The following is a 16,743-nucleotide window of genomic DNA, read 5'->3' as shown; positions in this document are numbered from 1 at the left end:
TCAAGCAATAGATAATCCTGACCAGTTTTCAAGGCAACGTATACCAATTTCTAACTATAGTAATCGATCAATCAACCTTAGAGATTGCAATGTATGGAGATGGGGAAAAAAGAGTGCTTTTTTGTACTATAGAAGAATACTCATTCACATGATGGAGGCATCCGCCTTCCTCTTGACTTGTTCACCGTTAATTTTTTCGTCGTTGCACCTGGACGAAGCATCTTTATTATATCTACTTTATTCGTGTCCTTCTGCGTTGGTGTGCTACTTGATCTGATACTGTAGTAAATTAACTCTGTGATATCGTTTTGGTATTATTTATTATTAGTTGACACGTATCATGCGGTAATACCATGCCGTAGGACCTCGTCGAAATGAAATACCAATTGCAAGCAAATTATGTGTTCAACCTAAGTTATCGCCATTCAGTTACCCTTTTGCAGCACTTCAACCTTTGATACTCGCAAAATGAAAATTAATGCTTCATAGTGTATGGGTGGATAGCATTGTGATGAGCGTTTATGAGTGCCATGCTCGCGAAAGTGGGTTCGAATCTCGGTTGCGATCATCATATGCTATCCAGTCATCTTTTGAGTTTTTTATTTTATTTTTATTTTTGCCTTGGAGGGACTCAAAATCTCAGAAGGGGAAAAAAAAAGCGTAATGCATACAAAAACGGGTCTTTTGATGTAATTCCATGAGCCCAATCCATGCTAGATCTTGGGTGATTTAGTAGAAATAATTTGCGGCGTCAATCTAATATAGGATGCAGTGTTATATCCGAAGGCACAAAAGAATAAAAAAGCAAGATCAAAAAATATGTGAAAGCTTATTCATAGTTCGTGATGATGGTGTAAGGAACGATCAAGTTATGCTGTAAATACACAGCCAGGTATGATGGAAGGGTATCGACTGGTAGTATAATTGGTAATAGAAGGGATTGAGAATTATATGGAGAAAGTGAGATGGATATTTTAGACTTGTATGGAAAATGGATATGTTTGCCCAGGAACGGCTGAGATCAGATTGTAGTAGGAAAATGAACATGCCAAATACAACAATGCTGAAGAGCAAGGTCCGGTTACGAAGCAAATCTATGCCTTTTTTTCTGGATTTGACATCATGTTCCCAGCGATTTTATCAATGCTGTTTTCGCCCTTCCCTGCTTTACTCTTGAGGTATACTTGACTGTACTTTTAAAAAGTAACGTCGACACACAATTTTGAAGCAAAGGATGAGGGTTGCTCTTCAGCATCACATGAATTTAGCTTTGCAGTGCTTTTTGTTAGTTAATCAAAGGTGGGGGCTTTCTTTGCATCGGCTGTATTGTAAGTGATCCTCTGATTCTGATTTGTCTAGTCGTTCTTTTTTTTGTTATTTTTTTTTCGGTGCCTACATCATAAGATGAGCCAATCAAAATTTAGGCAGTCACTCGGCTTGTTTTTTGTCACCAAGGTAAGAGGGCTCTAGTGGGGAGGACGACCCGAGATTTTTTTGTATTTCTTTTTTGTTGTTTCCGTCACCTCAACATTCGCCATGCCACCAAAGAAACAGTCCAAGGCCGAGCAAAAGAAGAAGGTCAAGGTGGCCGAAGATAAGACCTTTGGCATGAAAAACAAAAACAAGTCAAAGAAGGTTCAGCAGTACATTCAACAAGTGAAAGGCCAAGTTAATGCCAATAAGGGTCCGGTACGGTGGTTTTATTGCAATGGCAACAATTTCTCAAATTCATCCTTGCGAGATGACTTATGTGCCTTTTTTTCTTTAGTCTGAAAAGCAAAAGATTGCCGACAAAAAGGCGGCCGAGCAAAAGCGAAAGGAAGAATTGGCCGAATTATTCAATCCTGTTCAAACCCCACAGAAAGTGCCATTCGGTACCGATCCCAAAACGGTGCTTTGTATCTATTTTAAACAAGGTCACTGCGAGAAAGGCAGCAAGTGCAAGTTCTCTCATGATCTGAACATTGAACGCAAGGCGCAAAAGAAAGATCTATATACCGATTCCCGACAGGAGAAGCAGCAAGGTACAGCCGTCATCTGACGGAATTCATTGGGCGCCCGGTGTAGATGACCAGTGGTGACTGACTGCCATTTTTTTTTTCATGTAGATACAATGGAAACTTGGGATCAAGAGAAATTGGAAGAGGTTGTCAAAAGCAAAGCTGGCAAGCAGCCACCAACCGATATTGTGTGCAAATACTTTTTGGAAGCTATTGAATCCAACAAGTATGGTTGGTTCTGGGAATGTCCTAATGGAGGTTTGTACAAGAGAAGAGCTGGCCCCTTTTGAAGAGAACAGACCAATGCTAATGCTCGCTCGTATCGTAGGAACAACATGCAAATACCGTCACGCTTTACCTCCTGGCTTTGTCTTGAAGGCAAAGAACAGTAAAAAGGAAGAAAAGTCCGAGATCTCATTGGAAGAATTTTTGGATACCGAGGTAGGAGAAGAGAAAAACGATAGCGGAAAGACCATACTGAACAATATGTGTGACTGATGATATGTACCCCCCTTTGTAGCGTCATAACCTTGGACCGAACCTCACACCGGTTACCTTGGAATCGTTCAACGAATGGAAAAAGAACCGTTTGGTCAAGAAGGATGCCGATGAAGCTGCGGCTCGTAAAGCTAAGGAAACACGATGGAAGGCCGGCCGATCTCAGGGCATGTCTGGTAGAGATCTGTTCGACTTTAATCCTGCATTGGCTCAGGAGGAAGATGACGACATGGACGCTATTGATCTGGCCGCTTACGATCGTGCGGAAACTGAAAGAGAACGCGAACGATTGGAGCAGGAAAGATTGAATAACGGGGTGGCAAACATGTCTCTGCAGGATGGAAACACAAATGTCGCTGTGAAAGAGGAAGTGTTCGCCGAAGAGAATTTAGACGATTTGGATGACGACGACGACGAATAAAAAAGAAAAGAAAAGAAAAAATAAATTTAAAAACCATCAAAAGTAATCTACTACAATAAACAAGAGCATCAAATTTTTGATCTACAGCCCATTGATTGATCCATTGCCTGCGTAATATCCTGTCATTGACGACATTGACCCTGAGGGGCAGAAAAAAAAACTTTTTTTAGTGCAATTTTCCATACGTCTAATGGGAACTTTAACATTTTAGCTTGATTTTTCGTGTCCGCGCTTTCTAGGGTCGGATCGGAGTGTTCACCCATCGTCATAGAATGGTGCAATGAAGTCAGCTTTACGTTCCCAAGTCTACGGGTGAGAAAATGCACCATCTGAAAGGTATAAAAAAGCAAGCCTATTCACCCCACAAAAAAAGTTCATTAGATTTATATTTTTTCTTCAATTCTTTGTATCATAATTCACAATGGGTATTCTCGATATTGCTCCTACTGGTGTCATTACTGGCGATCACGTTCTCAACGTGTTGAACTATGCTCAAAAGCATAATTTTGCTATTCCTGCCGTCAATGTCACAAGCACATCCACCATCAATGCAGTCTTGGAGGCTGCTCGTGAAGCCAAGTCTCCCATCATTATCCAATTCTCTCAAGGCGGAGCCGCCTTCTTTGCCGGCAAGGGTCTTGGAAACTCTGACCAAGAAGCATCTATTATTGGCGCTGTTGCTGGTGCACAGGTAAATTTTGTGGAGATGAAAAACTTGAAAAAAGAACACATTGGCTGATTGAATGGCTCTGTTATAACTAGTACGTCCGCTCTGTCGCCAAGGCGTACGGCATTCCTGTGATTTTGCACACCGATCATTGTGCCAAAAAGTTGTTGCCTTGGTTCGACGGCATGCTTGCTGCCGATGAAGCTTACTTCAAGGACCACAATGAACCTCTCTTCTCTTCTCACATGCTCGACTTGTCAGCCGAAGACAAGGATTACAACATCAACACATGTGTTTCGTACTTGAAACGCATGGCTCCCATGAAGCTTTGGCTCGAAATGGAAATCGGTATTACCGGTGGCGAAGAAGATGGTGTCAACAACGACGATGTGTCAAATAACTCCTTGTTCTCTCAGCCGGAGGATATCTGGGATATCTACAGCGCCTTCAAGAAAGTGTCGCCCTACTTCTCCATTGCCGCTGCGTTCGGTAACGTCCACGGCTCTTATGCTCCCGGTAACGTCAAGTTGCACCCTGAATTGCTCGCCAAGCACCAAAAGTTTGTCCAGGAGAAGCTCGGTTGCGAAACCGATCGTCCCGTCCTCTTTGTATTCCACGGTGGTTCCGGTTCTACCAAGAAGGAAATTGCCGATGCTGTGTCATTCGGCGTGGTCAAGATGAACGTCGATACCGATATCCAGTGGGCCTACTGGGAAGGTCTCCGTGATTACTACAAGAAGAACCACGATTACCTTCAAACCAACGTCGGTAACCCTGAAGGCCAGGATAAACCCAACAAGAAGTACTACGATCCTCGCGTCTGGATACGTGAAGCAGAAAAGACAATGATTAAGCGCGTCAGAGAAGCATGTGAAGATTTGGGTAACGTCAACCGTTTGTAAAAAAAAAGAGAAAATTATGGGTGTCAATTATAAGAAGAAAAAATAGCACATGTACATATTGCAAAATAAATGAATGAACATCATATGAAAGTAATTCTTTGGTTTCAAGAGTGTTGGATTAAAGCAATGGGTTTCTGTATTATTCACCACATCATGGAGCAGGGTGATGGTATGGTTGTCGATGTATTTTTCCTGCCTCAGCATCCGAGATCATTTCCTTGTAGTACATTCGAACTTCATCCGTTTGAAAGAGATCCTTATCGACCTTTTTTATGAGAAGTGAGTGATCGAACTATAATACAATGGGAGCCGTTTTTACCTGAGGGCGACGTTGTAACAGTATCTGTTGTGCTTGTAGGGGTGTGATTTTATACATCCGCAATAAATAGCATATTGCCACGGCAGCGCTTCTTCCTCGGCCAGCTGTGGTTGGGTAACGACTGAGTCCATCATATTTTACGATTGTTGCTTGCAGGCGCTGGGCCGACCTACCTTTACAATGCAAATAGACGCATTTATTCTCTTGGACGGCGGTGCGGATGATAGCCTCTACGCCTTCTCGAAGAAGAGCAACGGACGGGACGGTGAAATCGGTGGTAGCCAAACGAATTTGCTGCACTGACAGCTCCTTGTACAGGTGGTGGTAGCCCGGAAACTCCGCACACATGTTCACCACAGCACACAGATGATGATTCGCATGCATGGATTTGATGTGAGACGGAGTGGGTAAAGCCCCCAGATACACAAACTGGTCAATCCTTGAAAAACGAACATTCATAGTATGAGTTAATGATCTGTAGTGTGAACTATGCCCTACATCGCAAGCTTGCCGTACCGATTATACCATGACCACCCCGTTATGCAACCAAACAAATTCACAGCTAGCTTGTATACATAAAGGCCAAAAATTCAAGAAGAAACGGGATTTGAGATTTATAGTGCAGCTAATAAATACACGCAACATGTCAAGACTTTAAATAAAACCCCACCTTGTTATAATATAATGATAACATGAAGCGAGCCCAGCCAAAGATACTGCTGCGCTCACTTGGTTCTTTCAACATGTCATCGCTCATGATGTTTTGACCCGGTTTCGCATTGTCTACTTCCTCTTCCAATTGCACAGCATGACTGATGCCGAGCGACGAGCGTTGCTGTTTGATGCGCGGCTTGGATCGCAACATTAGTTAAAGCTCTGCCAGCAGGTGCAAGTATGATATGAAAACGCTAGTCAAAAAAAAGAAGGTGAACCTGGATCACTTTGCGGCATCACATGAAATCCGGCTCCGCCGTGAACACTTGTGTCATCCCTTTGGCGTTCTGTAAACGGAGTTTCAAATGCACCATGTGGAAATGCTGGTATCTGTTTGTCACGCTTTCATTGTAACTTTTTTCGTTGATAAGGCAACAGAAAAAGAGATAATAAGAATGGTTTATGCAGTTATACATCTTGTACATCATCGACGAATATAAAGCGATAAAACTATGTCCGTACTACTTGCATCATACTGAATACCATTGCTATCACCGACGGTAAGCTCGTGCGTGTGAAGTTGTCGCTTCATTGCCAAAACTCGCACTGCCGGCACCATAGCTGAATGATACGGTACCAAGCCGTGAGGAAAACAGGGATGCCAACTTTCTTCAACGAGGCCATTCAACTGCAGCCTCTGTTGATGGGACAGCCCTTGCGAGAATACCGTATTCATTACAATACACTGTTACTATCACTATTACTAATTATATACCTTTTTACGAACAATCATACACATTTCTTTATCAGATGACTCATTTACAAGATATTGACGTCCAAAAAAGTGACTAATGAACGCTTGTTTGTACAGCCGTAGCATCGAAAACGGCTTTTCGTTCATAGAATTCGAGCAACTATGACGAGTATTATGAGCATTGCATTCCTTCAACCTTTGCTAAAATTTTTATCAATGGTGAGAAAAGAACATACCTTGTTTGGACATTTTTCGGAAAGAAGGGTGAGGGGATGCATTGATAACATTTCGTTTTGCCTATAGATATAATTAAATGTCAAATGATGTGGTATTTCCAACAAGTGGATGTCCCATGCAGCCTATCAACTTACCATCGTATTACGCCATAAAGTGCTTTATCTTGGGTCGGCGAACGAACGATCATTTCAATGCTTTTGACTTGTTCGTTCCAGTCCAATGTAGTATCCTCAGGAAATGCCTCGTCAAAAACCACCTGTTCGTCGTTGCTCGAATTGATCTCTATGCCATCTTCAGGTTCTTCCATAACAATGTCTTCTGTAATTTCCATTTCTTTGTCGGCAAGCCTATCGACTTTTTCTTCCACTTCGTCGGTAAGGCCTTTTGTGAGTACCATATCTGTATCATCCGCAGAGATATCGACCTTGTCTGCGGATCGCATCTCATTGTCCACAAGGCTATCAGCCTTTTCCGCCGATACCATATCTTTGTTGGCAAGACTCTCGACTTCTTCGATGGGTGCTATATCCTTATCAACCTGGCTGTGGACCTTTTCTGCTGATAATCTATCTTTGTCGGCAAGACTCTCGGCTTCTTCGGTGGGTATCATATCCCTATTAACCTGGCATTGGACTTTTTCCGCTGATGCCATATTTCGGTCTCCAAGTCTCTCATCTTCTTGTTCGACAACATCCTCTGTGGAGTCCACACGTTGGTATCCGAGTCTATCCTTATCCATTTCACCAAGGTCTTCCGTGATATCCATATCTTGGTCTACATGCGTGTCGGCTTTTTGTTCTGCAGGGGATAAAGCTTGTTTGTCAGATAGGCCATTGATCGTTTCTTCCACACTGACTTGATGTTCTTTTGGGGTCATCGACGCCTCATTTTGCTTCGTGGCTACCGAAGGCTCTTGCACAGCTGTTGTAACTGCTTTTTCCGATGCTACGATAAGATCGCCTACAGCTTTAGTTGTGGCTTCTGAGGTACTTGTTGGGGTCTTTTTTTCCAGATCGGAGACCGTAGTTGCCTTTGAGCTCAATGTTTCAGTTTCTATCATGGCTGTCTCCGTGTTACTTTCCATATCTGTTGCTGTAATTCCTTGCGGCTTTGGGGCAACATCTACGTTCTCTTCTGTCACCGATACCGTCGTTTTTCCGACATTTAAATCCAGTGCTTCTTTGGTATCTGCTATCGTCACCTCTGTCTCTGTCTCCATCTCCGTGTCTGTCTCTGTTGACACCGGCATATTATCTACGGTCTCCTCTATGGCTGGTTCTGATCCATCTTGCATAGCTAAAGGATTGACTTGCTTAGCAGTGTCAGTAGCTGAGGCAATATCTTGTTGTGCAATCGGTACAGTGGTGTCCTTTATAATTGGAGTGATGATCTTTTTTGCAGTAGCCATCATGGACTGTACCAACGAACCATCCGCCTTCTTTTCCTCTCTTGCAGTTGTAGTCGTGAGCTTATCAAGAGGCGCGTTCACTGAATCCTCTCTTTGTTCAGGAGCCACGTCCTCTTCCATTGGTGACACATTCGATTGTTTCGCCCCTCCTTCTTCTTCTTTTGCCTGTGATTCTTGTAATTTGAGACGTTTTGCACTTGGTGACCCGGTTTGATCGGGATCTAAATGATGCTTCAGATCGTTGGTGGAAGGCTGTGGTGTTTGCGTTTCTGGACGTGACACACGTATGGATGGTAATGCAGATTCTAAGGTTGTCGCGGATGGCAACTCTAATGAGGTGGTTGTAACTGCTTCTGTCGCTGTATGCTTTTCAGTTGACAGGGGGTTCTGTTGCGCGTCTATTTCAGGTACAGCGGTGCTGGTGGCGTTGCCTTTGGAGACCGCGAGTGGTTTTGGTTCCACTGTAGCGTTCTCGGATTCGGAAGTGGCATCGGTCACTGCGTCATTGTTTCCCTCGCTTCCCCCAGTAATACTGTCTATTTGTTGCTCTTGTTTGATCTTGATGGTTTTTGAAGTCTCTTTGTCTTGTTGTGGGGTTAAAGGCTCAAGATCAGGAACGGCCCAAACAGACTCATTGGTCGTTTTGCTGGTTCCAGTTGCAGTTGATTTCGATTCGGATGATTCGATGGACGTATCAGGCCGCGATGCTTCGTTATTCGTTTTTCCAGTCCGGGCTTCCCAATATGCTTTCAACAATTCGGTAGCATAGCTACATGAAACGGGGTTAATGCCATCATGGCGTGTTTGACAAGTTGGTCAGATACCCACATATTCTTTTCAGATTCCCACGTATCGTCCTCCTCTCCATAACCTTTCCACCGAATTCGATACTCGAGAACTTTTCTGCTCTAGTGACATAGATCTTGATTGAGGCAGGGGATTGGGAAGTGGACGTGAAACAGGAACACTTACTTTGACTTTTCGCTTGACTTTCCGGTAACGATGATCAAGGATACATTCTACTTCGTACTCTTCGCCCTCACCATCGCTCAAAAGAACGACAGGATCGCACTCATCGCCAGCCATGTTAGCAACAGACCCAAAATAGAAAAAAGCGATCGAACCGATCGTGAATGGACGGTTATCATGCGATACCGTGACTGTGTCATGCAAAAATAGTCAATGCTTCTTTGGCTTGCCAATATCTCACCATGATCATACCGTATAATTCTTTCTTACCATCCTATCCCTGCTGTACAGATCATTTATAGTGATAGACTCATTAATTCGCACAAGTTATCACGTGTTGATCGGTCGTATTAATTTTGACTCGTTTGTGGATGGCGACGATTCGACATTGTGTAAAAAAGGGAGCAGGAACATTTCTGAATGTGCCCTATAGTAAGGGAATGTAAAAGAGTTTGGGTATGGAAAAAGCAACCCTAGCATTTATAGGAGAAGAATGATCCTCCGGATACCCGAGAACTTTCATTTTAATACACGCAGAAGACTTGATTTCCCGCAAACTTTAAACAGAATGTCAAGCTTCTAATCAAAGATCAGGGGATGTGCGCATGCATCTTGATATAGTAGATGAGAAGATCGAGAATATTTATCATGTCTGTTCTGACATATCAACTTGACTTTAATGGCATAAAGCCGTCAACTTTATTCTTACCATGCTTCTAGCGCATTATCGAGCTTTCTTTCAATCTGTCCTATTCGGATCAAACTATTCATTCATCAACATATAAAGATTCAATTATTCTAATCCGAGCGCATCTCCTGTACATATTTTCTTTCCAAGACTTTTGCCGCTTCATGTGTCAAATGGGGTGCATGGAGTGGATATTAGAAAAGTTGCGATCCGCGCAACTTTTGACAATAATTTTTGGATGGCTTTGGGCGATCGAGACAGTGCATCAACTATCCTGCGCGCAAAATATTCATCTTATCATAGATCCTCCCTGTATATTAAGATCAACTATTACCTATCCCTACAACACTTGCAAAAGAATGGCTGATCACCTTTTTCATGATAGCAAGGAGATACGATGGAGTGCAATGATATTACGTTTATATTTTTGAAAAAACCATGAATGATATGTAAAAAGCAAGCTAGGATCCTTTTTTATTTATTTATTTATAGGGTTCCTAGAGATGACACTAGAAGCTGCAATGTTTAGGCAGACTCTTGGACCTTGCGGGGACCACGGTTGTCACCGCGGCGACGGTTGTCCTTGGGAATGAAGCCAGTGACGGGAGCGGTCACCTTGACACCAGGAAGGTTTTCAAAGTGAAGAGATTTGAGCAATTCCTAAAGACAAAACAGTGAGGACATGCGCGGTGGAATCTTGACACCTCAAGAAAAGTTTATAGTATGGCCATCGAAAGATCCACCGCGCGCACGCATGCCAAAAAGGACAATAAAAAAGTTGTCCTTTTTGGTTATATCCAAATTTCGACATGCGACACGCACATATAACACAAACGACAATGCTCAACCAAACTCTTATTTACCTCGGTTTCGGGATCAACCTCAATGACGGAGGTGTCCAAAGCAGAAACGTCGGGAACGAAGTTGTCTCTGCGTTCACGTTCTTCTTCCTGTAACTTGAAGGAGATACCGCGAACGGGACCGCGAGAGATACGCTTCATCAAATGGGTGGTGAAACCAGCAATCTTGTTACGAAGACGCTTGGACTGAATGATGGACACCTCATCGAGAATTCTCTTGTTGGTTTGGAAATCAAGAGTAAGACGGGGGTAGTACTTCTCGATCACAACGCGAGAGGCCTTCTTGACAGTCTTGGTTCTAACGCGACCCTATTATACAATCATCCATCCATCCATCGATCAGTTTATGCAACCGATGGTACAATCATGACTTTTTATGCCCACTCACCATTGTGGATGAAGATTTGGAAAAGGTAGAGGGAGAATACGAGTTGCATCCTTGGTTCCTTTTGGTAATTTGCTGTACGAGCCTTCCTCACCGGTGGCTTGGCAAAATTCACCAAGTCCGGGCCACCAGCTGAGTTCTAATGTATCAAGATCATTGTGCGGGATCATCGCATTTTTTTTTTTTCTTCATCATTTACTTGGCCGTTCATGGAGATTGATAAAGCGTTTACTCGATTCATCAAAGAATATCAGGGTACATTATTGGATACAATATGTATAATTCGAACGTTGAAAAATGTATGCGTAAGAAGTATTTCAAACTGATAGTGGTGCGTGACAGAAATCAACGGGTCGCATGTGCACACCTATTCCAATCCTCCAACCCCATTGGAGTTCTTGAGACACAGTGTACATCCTAATAGACCAGCCGTGATCAAAAGTAATTATAGCTGAAACGATGAATAAAAACGTTCATAGTTTCTCATGTCGTATTGTAGATGCGTTTCATCATTGGCCAGCGTGCACCAAGTGGACCAATGCCTATCTGCGAGACACTATGGGTGATACGCCTGTCACCGTCGCATGTAAGCTTCACTAATACACAGCAGTCGCAGACACGATCTCATTGTGACCCTCATAAATACAGCTACGCCAAATGGGTAATTCTATCTTTTACCTTTTCAGACAACATGCATAAGTGCTGACTTTGAACCATTCAAAAGATATGCGGATGCGGTGACCATGGACGAAGTGACACAACAGAAGTACTTTGCTTTACCCCATGAGCAGCGCATGCCATTCAGCGATTACCTCGATCTTATTGAAGGGAAAGCCATCTCTGAAAATGCACACTACATTTCGTTGCAAAATGGAAGTTTGCCCACGGAGTTCTCGCTTCTCGAGAACGATGTCGATCCTGAAATAACTTGGTGCAGTGAAGCATTAGGTACTTTTTCAATACGGTTGTCTCGTCAGTGGTGGATCGCTCAATCGAATTTTGCAACTTGAATTGTTTTCACAGGTAAAAGCCCCGACGCTGTTAATTTCTGGTTTGGCAATGAGAAGAGCATTACCTCTCTCCACAAAGATCCTTACGAAAACTGTTATGCTGTCGTCCGGGGTTCTAAAACATTCATCTTGTTTCCGCCTTCCGAATACTATTGCATGCACGGTACCTTTTGATATTCATTCTATACTACTGTATGCTACTTTGTGTAACTGATTACGTGGATAGAATCTCTGTATCCTAACGCCATATACGTTCCTGATGAAAAGACGGGCAAGTTGACATTGCAACCACTGGATCCGCCCAGCAAAACACCATGGATTCCTGTGGATCCTCAACGTCCCGATTTGGAACAGTACCCAAGATTTGCTCACGCGCGTCCCATCGTTGTCACCATTGGCGAAGGTGAAATGTTATATTTGCCAGGTAAAAAATTGGTATTGATCTATCGTATTTCACTTTCCATCGATACTGAAACTCGACCATGTGTTCGTTGTAAAGCACTCTGGTTTCATCAGGTTTTGCAAAAAGGGGATGATGGCGTCATTGCGATCAATTACTGGTATGACATGGAATATACCAATACCCTGTTTCCGGTGACCGGTCTTTTTCGGGGACTGGTGATGGGCGCTCTAGATGGGCAATCCAATGTACTAGATGATGATAGAATAAGCATAAGTGACGATGACGAGAATGAACTGTAATATAGAATATTGTTACAAAATCCGTTTACTTTTTTATTGGGCAATCGGACAAGCAGGTTATAAATCGATAATGCAGTCAAACCAAGGCTCAGGGCCGTGCTGAACAACGCTTTGACCTAATGTTTTGAACCCGACAGATTCATACAGCGGCAATAGATAAGGACGACTAAGTAATGCAATGCGTTTATATTTTTGTTCCGGACGTCGATCGTGGACATTGCGCAATTCGTCGATCCACTTGTTTAAGATAGCCTGAGCAAGGCCTCGGCGACGATAAGCATGATCGATCGTGACACTGTGAAGACACACGGTCTGTCCTTGAGGATCGTGGACGCTCATAGATTCATCCGTAACCAAGTCATTGTTGGTTAATGTGGAACATATAAAGCCAATGATGTTGCCTTGACAGCGCATGACGGTGAACAAAGCAGGATCACTCATGGCCGCAAATCCGATGCGATTTTCAAGCTGTTGTCTTGAAGCGGCTTCATCGGGATGGTAAGAAGACGATTCCAATTGGTGTACTCGGTCGAGATCAGCAAGCTGAGCCGGTTCGAAGGTATATTCCTCTGAAAGCATGGTGCGCCGTAGTAGGGGGAAAAAAGCGCAAGTCTAACTTAAAAACGAATCCCATTTTGGAAGGATTACAGACGGAGATCTATATGATCAAAACGAAAAAGCAGGTACACAGTTGCTACGACGATAGAATTATAGTTACCTCTTACAACATGTGCACCTTGTCGTCAGGCGGCAATCATTTACTTGTTTGTGTGCGCCAGGCGGTTCTGTATCTATGGAACCCTTCATTTGTTGCCCGTTTTGCGATCTTGCTCATCGCTCGTTCTTCACGCCTCATATGATGGTATGATTTGATTATCCATGGGCCTGATGGTTGTATAGAAAGACTGTGATGCGATCTGAGACTGTATGGAAAGTGGGTGATAATGGAAATTGGGTATCATAATTTCTGACAACGCATTCGCACGATGGTTGAATTCCGTTGAATTCCGTGTTATTCAGCCCAACTCGGGAAGTACCCTTTATCCGCGGCTTTGCAACCGATTCGCCTCGAACAGACTGACAATTTCCCTGGATATGTATCATTCAAAAGTTCAAAATAATCCTCCTACTGTACCTTTGTGCCAAATAGATCAGGAACTGCAGCACCTCTTCATTAGCTCGATTATAGAATTTTATTGATTGAGAAAAAAAAGGACAGTAAAAATACAATATAGACATGTAATGCGTATGTTTGAAAATGAGTTGGTAAGGAGTACGGATGATATAAAGATAAAATGATTAGTATATGAGATCGGAGTAAAAAAAGTTAGACTTTATGCTTGGAACGAGAAATTTCACCACCGGCCACGGTCGGTCTTCGTCTTGGGGATGTTTTGCGAGCGGTGGTCAAGGATCTTTGTAGCCGCGGTGTAGGAGGGAAGATGTTTTTGGGGTCCTCGGATAGCCAGCTGAAACTCGGCACGGTAGCGCTCATCACGGCCGGTGTCTTCACCTGATCATCGTGGCTGCTGTGCTGCAAGTTATTCTCATAGCCTGCTGGTGAGATTGCAATTCCTCTTTCGCTCAGTTCTTGTGACACGTGCGTATTCACAGTGAGGCCTCGATCCTGCGAGACCGATCTAAATTTGCGCAGGCGATCTGTCACTGACAGTTCAGGCGTTTCGTTCTGCGATGGGGCAGAAGGAGAAGGTGTGTCGGGTGAAGAGTGGATTCCCAAAGTCGGAGTGTCGGCCGTGTCGGATGTATCAGTGAAGGTCGCCATTTTACCGTCTTCTGATCCAGTGGGCGAATAATCCTCAAAGGGTGGACTCGACGGTGTATACAAGCTGAACGCATAAGAGTCATCATCATTGTCGTTGAGATGTTCAAATCCATACTCAATTCCACCCGTGATAGCCGACGCCCCACGTAAATCCTGACCGGTGAAGAGTGTCTCGTAATTCACCAAAAGATCCTCTAGTACGCAGTCCGCATACCATTCTCCCGGCGATCGTTGGGTACGGTTGTGGTCTTGGAATATGGCAGGAGTAAATATCAAGGAAAGATTTTTCATGGTCATCTTGTTTTTTTCCAAATGAGCTTCTAATCTGTCAAGAATAACTCGTACCATAAATAACCTGATCACACATTCGGGTTTTTGAAGATCGGCGTAACACTTACTTGGAAAGATGATGGATCACCGCTTTCAGCGTGTCATAATTGGCAGCCGGTAATTTTAGGATTCGTGTCAAGAGATTCATTAAACGCAATTCTTTATCAGGAATTTCTAATAAAGATGGTGTCAGTCTTTTTTCGCTCGAGGAAAGAGATCCTGCATTACATGCTGTCTGGGCCTTACGCGAATAAACAATCCGATCCGATAACGTAAAAGGAAACAGAGGTGACGACAGCTCACGTAAAAAGATCTTGAGAATGGAGCTGATGCTTAAAACATCGTCTGGCACACCATCTTGGCCAAATACCAATGCTGCTTCGTCCCGTTCAAAAGCTTGCTTGATCTTCTCCAGGTTACTGCTTTTACCCGAGACACGATAGATGCCTTCCTTTTCCAATCCTCCCAGTCGTTCAATGGCTTCAATACATTTGGTCACAATGAGAGGAGGTGATCGTTCGTACTGTTGTGCATATTCTGTCAACGATATACCGAACAATAAATCTAGTATGGGGTGTGGCGCGCGCAATAAGTAAAAGTCTCATATAAAATTTGCGCCAAACCATCTTACCTTTGCATTTTCCCGCCTGATGGTTAATGTAAAAGACATCCGGGGGAGAAGCAAACTGATCCTTGGCCAGCAACTGGTTGTACACTTGAGCATCCTTTTCGGGATCAGCTTCGGATAGAGTCGCTTGCAGATTTTTGATGACCTGTTATTTCGGTTGATAAGCCTGCTTTCCTAACATTGCAATTTACCGCTCGATTGACTAACCTCTTCTGTCTTTGAGAGGTGAAGCATCTCTGCGGACGTGGCAACTTGCAATGCTTTTTTCACCTGTTGCGATTTCTCCAACAACTGGGCTTGAAGGGTATTAAAAGCAAATTCGTTGGCCACTGCCTGTTTTTTGGACAGCATATCCAACGTGCGCACTGTTTTTCGATATACGTCGTCTAGGAGGACAGGATGTCAGCTGCACTTGAAAAACGGTATTCATTCCTTTTGTTTATCTGCTATGACTCTGTACCTGCTTCTGCGGCTTCCACTTTGAGATGGGCAATCTTTGTATTGTGTTTATTTCCGTCGCCGTTGTTGGTCAAGTGAGCAAACTGTTTCATAAAGCGTTCGATCCGTTTCTGAGGTGACGGCGGGACGGCATTCTCATTCTTGATAGCCGAGGCGACCGTGGCCAAGGAAAGAGGAGGGATTTTCGGTCGACCGTCTTCGGCATGGGATGCTTGTGGCACAGATTCAGAGGTCGTATCAGTGGAGGCCACAGACGCTTGTGACTTGACCGTAGAAACGGTGCTAGTGCTGGAAGAAGTAGCTAATTTCGGGAAAAAGTTTTGCACGGCGGGCGAAGATGGCGTCGGTGAAGCCGTGGTGGGTGCGGTAGGTCCAGCTCCCGATCCGTTGCTCGTATTGGACGCGTTCACGGCTCGATCGATTTCCTCCCATTTTTGTGTATACGCTTCCTGTGCCTGATGTCCCCCCAAATAGGTATTAGAAAAGTCACCTCCTCGTATTCTGCAGAATTTTATTACATCCACTTACCGCAGGTAAATCACGCAGACGCGTTTGCATGTACTGCGTGTTCACATTGTACATATTTTTCTTGTGCATTCTCCTCCTACGATCTTGCTTTTCCTAAAGAAAGTTTGGAACTCAGTTGGAGCGATTCCCAAAGAGCTTAAACTGTTTAGAGTAGTTTTAATAAAGACGGTGTCTTACTTTCAGTTGTACCAAAACGAGAAGCTGAGATTTCATCGATTGGATAAATTCGGTGCGGAGTGGTCTCAGCGCGTCCGCAAGGCCGACATATGCTTCAAACGATTGCCGAATCGTGGTCTCCGGATGTGCTGCTTCCTGTCCGTCCATATCCATTCGAAATTTTTGCGTTATGCGGGCCAACGAGTTTTGATACCCATCTTCCAGGTCAATGCTATATATTGCGAATAATCCAAAATAAAGATTTGCTACATCCATAAAATTTCGATGGATCCAGTTGCTCAAACCTTACCGTTGTTGCATATATGCAATTAGACGTCCCATATCGTCGCTTGAATATTTCATAGCTTTTGCGATGGCCGCGGAC

General features: G+C 43.7%; 8 protein-coding genes across 8 annotated transcripts; 3 read left to right on the top strand and 5 right to left on the bottom strand.

Moving 5' to 3' along the window:
- Positions 1–1,433: 1,433 nt before the first annotated feature.
- BYT42DRAFT_572486 (uncharacterized protein) lies at positions 1,434–3,006 on the top strand. The gene is made up of 5 exons (XM_051568615.1): positions 1,434–1,689; positions 1,769–2,024; positions 2,109–2,258; positions 2,329–2,441; positions 2,521–3,006. Exons 1-5 carry the CDS (start codon positions 1,537–1,539, stop codon positions 2,917–2,919), a joined length of 1,071 nt encoding a protein of 356 aa, XP_051423355.1. The 5' UTR covers positions 1,434–1,536; the 3' UTR covers positions 2,920–3,006.
- A 334-nt stretch (positions 3,007–3,340) lies between these two features.
- On the top strand, positions 3,341–4,488 carry BYT42DRAFT_496649 (fructose-bisphosphate aldolase, class II; the record flags this gene model as incomplete). Its single annotated transcript, XM_051564435.1, has 2 exons — positions 3,341–3,610; positions 3,682–4,488. The coding sequence occupies 2 exons, from the start codon at positions 3,341–3,343 to the stop codon at positions 4,486–4,488; spliced, it is 1,077 nt and encodes a 358-aa protein (XP_051423354.1).
- Positions 4,489–4,563: 75 nt separating this feature from the next.
- BYT42DRAFT_365233 (protein-tyrosine phosphatase-like protein) lies at positions 4,564–5,754 on the bottom strand. The gene is made up of 5 exons (XM_051563250.1): positions 5,478–5,754; positions 5,324–5,382; positions 4,981–5,246; positions 4,808–4,911; positions 4,564–4,753 (listed from the first exon to the last, which is right to left on the bottom strand). Exons 1-5 carry the CDS (start codon positions 5,670–5,672, stop codon positions 4,640–4,642), a joined length of 738 nt encoding a protein of 245 aa, XP_051423353.1. The 5' UTR covers positions 5,673–5,754; the 3' UTR covers positions 4,564–4,639.
- Positions 5,755–6,351: 597 nt separating this feature from the next.
- Positions 6,352–7,880, bottom strand: BYT42DRAFT_365162 (uncharacterized protein). The gene is made up of 3 exons (XM_051563249.1): positions 7,654–7,880; positions 6,452–7,574; positions 6,352–6,375 (listed from the first exon to the last, which is right to left on the bottom strand). Exon 2 carries the CDS (start codon positions 7,534–7,536, stop codon positions 6,583–6,585), a length of 954 nt encoding a protein of 317 aa, XP_051423352.1. The 5' UTR covers positions 7,537–7,574; positions 7,654–7,880; the 3' UTR covers positions 6,352–6,375; positions 6,452–6,582.
- Positions 7,881–9,910: 2,030 nt separating this feature from the next.
- BYT42DRAFT_645550 (ribosomal S17-domain-containing protein) lies at positions 9,911–10,932 on the bottom strand (the record flags this gene model as incomplete). Its single annotated transcript, XM_051572657.1, has 3 exons — positions 9,911–10,177; positions 10,381–10,675; positions 10,844–10,932. 3 exons carry the CDS (start codon positions 10,930–10,932, stop codon positions 10,043–10,045), a joined length of 519 nt encoding a protein of 172 aa, XP_051423351.1. The 3' UTR covers positions 9,911–10,042.
- Positions 10,933–10,950: 18 nt separating this feature from the next.
- On the top strand, positions 10,951–12,492 carry BYT42DRAFT_572475 (cupin-like domain-containing protein). The gene is made up of 8 exons (XM_051568614.1): positions 10,951–11,017; positions 11,105–11,203; positions 11,262–11,348; positions 11,411–11,423; positions 11,487–11,710; positions 11,786–11,935; positions 11,999–12,196; positions 12,272–12,492. Exons 1-8 carry the CDS (start codon positions 10,972–10,974, stop codon positions 12,472–12,474), a joined length of 1,020 nt encoding a protein of 339 aa, XP_051423350.1. The 5' UTR covers positions 10,951–10,971; the 3' UTR covers positions 12,475–12,492.
- Positions 12,112–13,200, bottom strand: BYT42DRAFT_364964 (acyl-CoA N-acyltransferase). Its single transcript, XM_051563247.1, has 2 exons — positions 12,504–13,200; positions 12,112–12,423 (listed from the first exon to the last, which is right to left on the bottom strand). Exon 1 carries the CDS (start codon positions 13,051–13,053, stop codon positions 12,532–12,534), a length of 522 nt encoding a protein of 173 aa, XP_051423349.1. The 5' UTR covers positions 13,054–13,200; the 3' UTR covers positions 12,112–12,423; positions 12,504–12,531.
- Positions 13,201–13,689: 489 nt separating this feature from the next.
- On the bottom strand, positions 13,690–16,731 carry BYT42DRAFT_365062 (uncharacterized protein). Its single transcript, XM_051563248.1, has 9 exons — positions 16,664–16,731; positions 16,380–16,590; positions 16,203–16,295; positions 15,676–16,129; positions 15,423–15,601; positions 15,219–15,360; positions 14,834–15,151; positions 14,656–14,761; positions 13,690–14,582 (listed from the first exon to the last, which is right to left on the bottom strand). The coding sequence occupies exons 2-9, from the start codon at positions 16,530–16,532 to the stop codon at positions 13,802–13,804; spliced, it is 2,226 nt and encodes a 741-aa protein (XP_051423348.1). The 5' UTR covers positions 16,533–16,590; positions 16,664–16,731; the 3' UTR covers positions 13,690–13,801.
- Positions 16,732–16,743: the final 12 nt, after the last annotated feature.

This window comes from Radiomyces spectabilis, assembly GCF_025331425.1.
Source record: "Radiomyces spectabilis strain NRRL 2753 chromosome Unknown BYT42scaffold_7, whole genome shotgun sequence".
NCBI lineage: Eukaryota > Fungi > Mucoromycota > Mucoromycetes > Mucorales > Radiomycetaceae > Radiomyces > Radiomyces spectabilis.
Note: the sequence above shows the minus strand (reverse complement) of the source record. Positions and strands in the feature narration are given on the sequence as shown.

Excerpts from the sequence above, each read along its gene's own strand:
- BYT42DRAFT_572486 (XM_051568615.1), top strand. The coding sequence starts at position 1,537 with ATGCCACCAAAGAAACAGTCCAAGGCCGAGCAAAAGAAGAAGGTCAAG. Across the intron at positions 1,690-1,768 it reads TTAATGCCAATAAGGGTCCG|TCTGAAAAGCAAAAGATTGC; the intron begins GTACGGTGGTTT and ends TTTTTTCTTTAG. Across the intron at positions 2,025-2,108 it reads CCGACAGGAGAAGCAGCAAG|ATACAATGGAAACTTGGGAT; the intron begins GTACAGCCGTCA and ends TTTTTCATGTAG.
- BYT42DRAFT_365162 (XM_051563249.1), bottom strand. The coding sequence starts at position 7,536 with ATGGAAAGTAACACGGAGACAGCCATGATAGAAACTGAAACATTGAGC.
- BYT42DRAFT_572475 (XM_051568614.1), top strand. The coding sequence starts at position 10,972 with ATGGAGATTGATAAAGCGTTTACTCGATTCATCAAAGAATATCAGG. Across the intron at positions 11,018-11,104 it reads ATTCATCAAAGAATATCAGG|AAATCAACGGGTCGCATGTG; the intron begins GTACATTATTGG and ends GGTGCGTGACAG. Across the intron at positions 11,936-11,998 it reads CGAATACTATTGCATGCACG|AATCTCTGTATCCTAACGCC; the intron begins GTACCTTTTGAT and ends TTACGTGGATAG.
- BYT42DRAFT_365233 (XM_051563250.1), bottom strand. The coding sequence starts at position 5,672 with ATGTTGCGATCCAAGCCGCGCATCAAACAGCAACGCTCGTCGCTCGGC. Across the intron at positions 5,383-5,477 it reads TATCATTATATTATAACAAG|GTATACAAGCTAGCTGTGAA; the intron begins GTGGGGTTTTAT and ends TTTGGCCTTTAT. Across the intron at positions 4,912-4,980 it reads CGTCTATTTGCATTGTAAAG|CTGGCCGAGGAAGAAGCGCT; the intron begins GTAGGTCGGCCC and ends ACCCAACCACAG.
- BYT42DRAFT_365062 (XM_051563248.1), bottom strand. The coding sequence starts at position 16,532 with ATGGATATGGACGGACAGGAAGCAGCACATCCGGAGACCACGATTCGG. Across the intron at positions 16,296-16,379 it reads TCGTTTTGGTACAACTGAAA|GAAAAGCAAGATCGTAGGAG; the intron begins GTAAGACACCGT and ends AACTTTCTTTAG. Across the intron at positions 14,583-14,655 it reads GTGATCCATCATCTTTCCAA|ATTAGAAGCTCATTTGGAAA; the intron begins GTAAGTGTTACG and ends TATTCTTGACAG.
- BYT42DRAFT_364964 (XM_051563247.1), bottom strand. The coding sequence starts at position 13,053 with ATGCTTTCAGAGGAATATACCTTCGAACCGGCTCAGCTTGCTGATCTC.